At 36.2% G+C, this 8,670-nt stretch overlaps 1 protein-coding gene across 1 annotated transcript in view; it reads left to right on the forward strand.

Moving 5' to 3' along the window:
* The window catches only part of LOC104409782 (centrosomal protein of 112 kDa-like), a gene marked incomplete at its 3' end in the record, with an annotated part of 57,118 nt that overhangs the window by 23,451 nt on the left and 24,997 nt on the right, over positions 1 to 8,670 (forward strand). The window contains exon 8 of the mRNA XM_010019751.1: positions 6,724 to 6,810. Within this exon, the coding sequence (XP_010018053.1) occupies positions 6,724 to 6,810 (87 nt within the window). The remainder of the gene's footprint in view (positions 1 to 6,723; positions 6,811 to 8,670) is intronic.

Consider the following 8,670-nt stretch of genomic DNA (forward strand, 5'->3'; position numbering starts at 1 on the left):
CCATGCAGATCTATATGGACATGTACAGTTACTTATTTTTTTCCAGTTGTTTGTGAACTATGTCTTTAATTATTGCACATATGTGCTGGAGACATTGGGAAAGATCAAAGAGGTAGGTTAGCAATTCAAACTAGTGTTTTAACCAGTAGAATGTCCAGATGGTTGCCAAGCAGCTGGGAATTAATCTTTTCCCACATGATTAATCTCTACCTCAAAGTGTGTGTTTCTTTAACAAGAAAAAGAAGCAAGTTTGATTATTTTTTTGGTCACATGTATAAATTCTTGGTTTTAAGGAGAAAAGCCATTGACTAGGAAAAGTAGGTACTGTAGCATCTTGTTGCTACATGTTGCACTTGTGAAATGAAAGTAGGAGCACAGTTCTAAGAACTGGTATAGGAGATCCTGACATGAGTGTAAAAAGTTCAGTAGCTGCTGAAATTAAAAATTAAAAAGGAATATTAAATGTTGCATGTTAAAAAATAAAAAGGAATAATGCTGGGAAGAAAAAGTAAGTGTTGTTGACTCAGTGTATAGAGCCCTGTTTACTTTGCTGGACTGTGCAGAATTGTAGGAAGTTTTCAAGTAATATCTACTATTATACTCAGATTTTACTAATTCCCTTTGAAATCAGTATGATTTCTGCATGTTCACAAGGTTCAGCTGGGTTCAGTTTTCAGTGCTGGCAAATGAAGATATGATACAGTTTGTTGCGTTTTTGAGCTGTCACTTATGAAACTGAATCTAATAAGTTATTACCATCAATAAGCTTTCACAATTTCCAAACGCATTCTAAACTTTTTTGGTACTACTGATGTCAGAGGCTCTACTACTAGTGGAAGGCATATTTGTTATGTATGGAAGTGGGACACTTGCCACTCCAAATAAAGCTGTTAAGATGATGTGATGTAGTGCTAATATACATGTTATGTTTATTAGCTATATAAAACATCCTTTAGAGTAAAAGTAGCATTTCAAGTTATTACAGTTGTTGGGATAAAAAGCTGTATGCTTTTCTCCCTATTCCCACCATCCCCAACTTGGAAATCTGTGAAAAAGACATTGTTCTCTCCTTCAAGAGACTAATGACATTTACATATGAATAAGAACAATCGTCCATTCAATTATTTTTCTGTACACAGCAAACATGTATTAATGTTCAGTGTCATTTAAAAAGTCGGACGTTTCTCCATAGAGGAAAGCTGGTGTGATTTGGTTTAGGACAAAGCCTTTAATTTTTAGTGGCTGTAAAAGTGGGGCAACGTCATATTAATTTTTCCCTTTAGTGACTATCTAGTTTCCGGTCAGAGTACTCTGTAAAAATTATTCTAACTGGAAGTAACAGTTGTAGTGGTTTTAAAGAGTAAAGATACAAAGGAGGTTAGATTTGTGGAGAGGAGTATAAGTGTTTGTTAGGTCAAATAATATAGTCCAGATCATAAACATGGACTTCTGTGGAAGGACCTTTGAATCTGGGCAAAATGCCATGTTTATGAAGGGTCTTTTTACATTCCAGTTTCTGACTTGTGAGTTTCACTTGTTTGATGCTACAAATCCCTTTGTGCTTTTAAGACCTGTGGTCATATTTGATACTTTGGTCATGATAAGCACGTTTCACTTTGCTATAAACACAGCACATCGGTGAGTCTTCTCTTCTAATGCACTTTGCCTGTTCTAATTGTGAAGATTTTCCAGTTCTTGGCTGTCGTGAGAAGGGAATATGATCACAATGTGTATCCCATGGCTAAAAGCTGGGGTGTATTTCAGTGTGCAGCTTGCACATTTTACCCTTCCCACTTTCTTTTCATACTGTAACGCATGTCCCTCTTCACTTAAAAACACTTCAAGAGTCGATATTGATCTTCAAAATTGCTTGAGCAAGTAGGTAGAAGCTGCTCATTAAATATAAGATGCGATATTAAGTTATCCATCATGCGACAAGCGGGCTGGTTACAGACATCTGAATGCAATGAAGTTGGAGAGTGTTTTTTCCACATACTCTAAGCTCAGTACAAGCATTTCAGCAGTTCAATTTTGAAACCGGAAGATTAGTTCCAATATGATTTAAACTTTATCGTGGAAGTTTTTATTAAAATCAGTTGTTATAAAGTTCGAATTTGCTTCCTTTTTTTCAATGCCAGTGATTTTTCTTTTAGATATTTAGGTGGTTATTCTGACTCTGAACTTGCTCTGAATGTTAAAAATACTAATATACTTCAAAGCTAATCTTAAATATTTTCGTGGATGCAATATAAGATACAGAAATAACACTGAGAAAATACAGCTTGTTAATTATGATGTGAAATACACTGTCCCAAATTACTTTTGTCTGAAGTCAGCATGTCTTATGTGTAATAAATATCGAACGCTTTGCAAGTGTCTCCTGCCTTGGTCTGCCTGTGCAGTTTAAACCCCTGTATAAATTATCAGTATTTATTTTTATAACCCTGGATGTGAAAATGGAGTAAACACAACTCAGTAGAAAGTTCTGGTTGTTTGTTGGTTTTGTGTTTTGTTGGTGTTTTCTTAAGAAACCTTTTTCTTCTGTGGAAATATCAAAGCTTTGTGTTTTGCGCTGATTTCTTTTAGCAGCTGCATAACACCAAGACAAATAAGTTTTGTCGTATATTGTAAGATACACAAGCCATTGTTCCACATTGTTAGTTCTTACTTTGAAGTTCTCATTTATTGTTTACATCCTTCTCCCCCTTCCTCGCTTCCTCCCTCCCTCCCCCATGTATTCATAGGCTTGGAAAAAACCCTGGCAAGCCACAAGTACTGTTTTGTCAAAGAGCCAGAAAAGATCTCTGATGGATGTTAAACCTTCAGGATGCCACCTCTGGCCTGAGGGCATTCCCTGTAACAGAGACAAGTGAACAGTGACCAGTAGTTCAAAGCTATCTCTGATTAATATTGTAAATCTAATTATTGATTTATTTTGAATTGGGTATTTAAATATTTCTACAGACTTTTGTAACTGGTGACAACGTGAGTGTTTCTCTTCTGTCACGAAAAGCTGAGATACCACCTTCTGCCCCATTCCCCAGGATTTATGACAGTTGCAGATCAGACTATCAGTTTAAGTTTCACAGTTGTTGTTTACATTTTCGTAACACCTAACCCATGCTACGAAAATACAAGACAGTGATATGATGAAACCCCATTTTCAGTAACTATTTACTGCTTTTGGTGGTGTTTTGTTGTTTTAAATTAGGAAGAAAGTGTGACTAGGCACTTAAAAGCAGTTCTGTTGATACCACCCTCCATGGCTTTAAATAACAGGGACAGCACAGATGTTTGACATCAGTGTTGTTTACATGGCCTTAGGGTTTAATTGCCTCATACTCTTTGTAAGGAGAATAAACAATGACAGAAATCCAAAGGAATGATGTGCAGGCAACAGCAATGGCTGCACTTCATACATAGTTGCAAACTCCTCAGCTATAGCTAAATATTCTTGGTTTAGTTTTGTTTTGGTTTTTTGTCTGAGTGGTACCATGCCAGAAACTTAATGTTCTCTGTTGCCTCTTAACTAGTAATAAAAGGTATTAAACCCGACACGCGTGAGTGCAGTTAACTGCTTCTAACAAGGCGAATGACTTTTTTAAGTCGTTTTTATCTCTTTTCCTCTAAAACTTAGGAAGGTTTTTGATACTATTGGAGGTTATTTTGTTTCTCAATATGTTTTTAAAATACAGCTGAAGTGCAAAGGGTGAGGTATAGAAGAGTAGCACATAAAGTTGCAGAGCGCTATTCCACAGGACATTGAGGCTAACTTAGCAAATGAGGTTTGACATTTAGTAACTACAGATACGTGGTATGGTTTTAATTTGAAAGATAACTCCTTTATTGAAATCAGTATTTCAAGTATTTAAACTTTGAAATGGAAGGGCAGAAGCTTCACTCCCAGTTGTGATGAGCCTATTTGCTTCAAGCCCAGCCTTCGTGAGATCACTGAAAAATGTGTTTACGTGACTCAATTTTTTTATCTCCATATGTGGTGAGATCAGAATTCCATCTTATGCAAAGGGTGGGTCAGAAAGCAGGTTTAGAAATTCAGCCAGGACTCCAAGCTTTCCTATAGGACGCTGGTTCGTTGTATGGATGTTTCTGGCTTTTCCAGCAGTTCCAGAAGTTGAAATGTGAAGATATGTGTGTGTCTTGGAACTATGGGCCATTATAAACTTTAAGTGATGTTGGAGAATCTCCTATTTTGTTCTATTCTTTTTACCAGTTACTCATTGTAAATACAACTTTCCTCTTAAAACCAGAAAAGTCTGTGTGCACGTCAACTATTGAATTTCAAGCACATAAGTAAATGTGGGGAATCTCCTGAAGGGGCAAAATCGTGTGAGTTGTGGATGCAGCAAACAGGGCAGTACAAAATGTCTGGGGTGCTGAAACTTAAGAATTTCATTAGGTTTATAGAAGTTGAGGACCGTGAGTGCTTTTGAAGGTGTCACCTTTTGAGCCCTCAGCTGATGAGGAGTTACTTTTGGGGATTTTTCAAGAGAGAGAGATAGTTCTTTTTTAGTTTTATTTTTAATATTAAAAGAAAAAAGTAATTCTTTTGTTATTACAGTGTTTGCCTTTGGTGAGAGCTGACTCGTGCATCTCGGGCACAATATTCACATTTGTTGTTTGGTTGCAACTCCTTTTGGAAAGCAGTCCCAAAACCTGTGCAATTATAAGGGTTGGCTGTTCTCCTGGGAGTAGTGGGATGAATGAATTACATAGAATTGATGAGAACTAATGCAAGACTGGTGCTAAGTGGAAGGTTAATGACCAGAAGTGGGAGCCAACTTCAAGTCCAGGGATTTCTGCTGTCAGCCTGTGGCAAAACAGCTACAAAGTTGAGACCAGTCCCCATCACTTGAAAATACATGTCCACATTTAATACAAGACAAATTACAGCTTTTGATTGATTTTTGTGTTCTTTCAACCTATAGAATAATAATATGTGGTCCAGATTTCAGCTGATGAAAACCACTGAGTACTAAGGTACATCAGCCAAAACATTATCATTTTATTAATGAGTTTAAATGTAATGTGTTTGTGTGGATTTAATAACTATGTGAGTGCAATAGCTATACATCAGTAATTCATAAGCTTTTAATGTAATTCAAGTAGATTGGAGTCTCTTTCATGTTTAGTTTCTAGTATTTGTGTTTTTACAACACCTTCATATTTATTTATGGAATGTTCACAAACTGTCTATGTGGAAGTAGATTGCTGTGCTCTTCTTTAAAATCAACATTTATTTATCAGCTGGTACTAAGGTTTTCTTCTATAATGTCACTTTGTTAGAGGGATATATGCATATATTTCTTTTCATATATACATATGAGTCTTTTTCATGAATAGAACATGCATTTTATTGTGATGCTTATTTTTGGCTGATAAAAGAGGTGGCTGACAGCTGAGACTATGATCTGTTTTCTTTGGATTAATTGTCAAAGCTAAGTTCTACCCCCCTGGATAATTTGCATAAGACTATGTACCTATTTAGTCTGGGGAGAGAGGTAGCCTCTTTATATGCAGTGTAATAAGCAGGCGTGTACTTTGGGTATCAGTGGATGTGAAGTCTGGAAATGGAAAGAATTTGCTGCTCTTCCCGCTTCTGTTTTCAGTTCTCAAGGAATATCCTATAGTTATGGCACAGCATTTTCCATTTTCAAGTTGGATTGACTTGGATTTCTGTAGCTCACATTTTCAAGTCACAATAACGTAGTGACGTTTTCAAGTCAAAATGAACAAATATAAAGTAATCATATGAAAGAACTTAATAACTTGCAGTGTGTTTATTGTTTGTACATTTTTAGATAAAGATTCATTCTTGAATGGCTACTTTTGATAAGTCAAATAAAAATTAAGTCAGAATGAATAATGCTTTTCTAAAGCAAGGAGGTTGTTGGGATGTGTCACTCTGAGGAGGCTTTTCTGTCCACTTTGCTTTGTGAACAGAAGCAATGATTAAATGTAGAACAGGAATAGCCTGAATCTGAACGTGAGATGTTGCTTTGGTTTTCTAGACAACAGAAACACAAACTACCTGTCATGTTTGCAGTCCTGAAGACAGACATAGGGAAAATATGCAGGAGATTTAAAAGCACCTTAAAGATGAAAACTGGGACTGTAAGAAGTGGCAATGTATTACTGTGTCAGAGGGTTCAAGTACAGTACTTTGAACAAACACAAGCAAAAGCAGGAAATACATGTTAGCAATCAAATTCAGCAGTGATATCCTTAATTCCATTATAAGTAACCTTGAAAAGGAAATGTGTTGATAATGTGGATGAATAATAGAAAACAAACAAAAACAAACATGCATCTGGGCTAAAGGACATTCTTTGTATAAATGTGACACCTGCCTAAAGACTAAAAGCGAGTTTACCATACTTGGTATATTAACAGAAGTATTAAAAGCTTCATTCTTAAGAGTTTATTTAAATAAAGGACAATAGCTTTTTCTGGGCAGTAGCAGTTGGTTTTGTTGCCAACTAAAACATCTACATTTAGGTTGACATCTTTTCTAACAGTTTTAGCAAAGAAATGTGAAAATACCAAGAAAATGAATATAAATTCTTTCATAGGAATTTTTTGTTAGTGACTTCCCGTTGCCTTCTCAACGTGTACATGAATAATTCAAAAGTTATACAGAGGTCTTTAGTGTAATTTTTTCTTTATTTTAATGAAGTTATATGTCTGTCTTTTTTGCTTTTAAAGCTGGACATTAAAATGAAAATAGCGGAAGGTAAATTTCATGAAGAAAAGCTTAAGTTACAGCAGAAGCATGATGCTGATGTTCAAAAGGTAAGAAGTGCTGGTATTTTTTCCAAAGGTAGTGCATTGAAATAATGGAGAATCTGACTATAACAAACAATTAGCACTTCAGCTTCTTCACAGTTGCAGTTAGTGTTCCTTTAAAATAAGATTGTATGTAACGATTTCATAAGCTGATAGGAATGCAGGATGTACTATGATAACATAAACTTAGGAAGAGAGAAACACGTGTAGAAAGCAGATGAAAATACGAGGTGATTTGTTTATTTGTTTGAACAAGACAACCTATTCTACCAGCCTAACAGCTTCCGTGGGTTCGTATGCTGATGAAATAGAACCCCCTGATTTCTCTTCTAGCGCTTGTATTGTAGAAAGTGGGAACAAAACCACTTAATTGAATTTTTATGGACAGAATGCAAAAATAGCAGTAGGAAAATCCACAAGTGTATCCCATGTGTTCCTATTAATGCAAAGTAGGGCTTGTTCTTATGTCTCCATTTTGACACTGTATCTTAAAGCATGGGCTGGTCAATAAACAGTTCGTTATTTATGTTATGGCATTGTAAAAGCTGTATGTAGCTTTTAATTCTTCACAGCAATAAAATGACACCAGATACACTTCCTTTGGGTTAGGTTGGATTTGTCTTTATTGTGTTGGGTAACACCACTTTTGGGAAGATTATAGAAAGCCTCTCAAAGACCATGCTGTTACTTTTACTACCATGTTTTATACATGTGGGATAAAATACAGTGAGGTCCTAAGCACCTCTTGAGCAGTCTGATCCCTGTTAAATGCTCGGCGTCAGGGTTGTGGTGACTTACCCTACTGTAAGCTTTGCATTACCGAGTACCTCTTGTGTTGTTTCTTAAGACTGAGTCACAGTCTTGGAGGAAGCGAGTTGACACAACACTATGACACATCAAAGCCTCCTGAAAGGATGTTAATATTTGCTCAGGTGCATATTTGGCTCATCTGTTCTCAAAGTCTGCAAGCACAACTGGCTAGCAAAGCCGAGAGCCTAAAGGAAACGGCTTCGTGAGAATAAGAAAGAGTTTTAAACGCTTTCTCATCCCTGGAGTTGTCAGCCTTTCCTAACTGATGTTAGAATCCCATCTTTTGAAGTTCTTTAATAACATTGGATAGTTTAGAAAAGGTTAAATAGTGTCATATTAATCTTTCAAGACACAAAACATTTAATGCAGATGGGGTAATATTGTTTTAAGATGAAGGCTTCTGTTGATGTGAGATTTGGGGCACTGTTATAAAATTTCTATGATTTTCATGTTTATCTGAAACATGAAGTTTAAATTAAAATACTATCTCAAAGTGTGCAAATCTTCAAGCATTTCTTTATCCCCCCAGATCAGCGTGTGCAGAACAGTGGATGTAGTTACACCTCATATACCTGCTGTATTCCCAGCCATTGTTTTGTGGAATACATGCAGTTGTGGTTGGTGAGGTATGAAAGTGTAATGAGTTCACCAATAATTTGTTTCTTAAACCTGGTGAGATTTGTAGATGCTGTTAAATAGTATTAGGCGACACAAGAATGAAAAAGGAAACAAATCCTTTCTATTTGCAGCAGTAGCACTGTGAAACTTCCAAACTCAAGTAATGATGGATTTGCCCAAGTTTAAAAGAAAACAAATAAACACCCCCCTTCTGCCCCCCCAACACCTGAGTCTCCTTTTTAATCAACTCTGCTCCCTACATTTATCTAAATCAATCCTTTGTTTAGGACTTGGCAGTTTTAGCTGTGAAAATGAGATTTAATCACCTTGTCCTGCTCAAGCTAAGCACTTCTTGAAGGCAGCTCCTTTGACAGAGATCAGTGTCCATTATTCTGTGCATTCATAGTTTAGGAGGTTTTTTAATTTCTGTTAAAGTAC

Source organism: Nestor notabilis, unplaced genomic scaffold (assembly GCF_000696875.1).
Source record: "Nestor notabilis isolate BGI_N333 unplaced genomic scaffold, ASM69687v1 scaffold31658, whole genome shotgun sequence".
Taxonomy (NCBI): Eukaryota; Metazoa; Chordata; class Aves; order Psittaciformes; family Psittacidae; genus Nestor; species Nestor notabilis.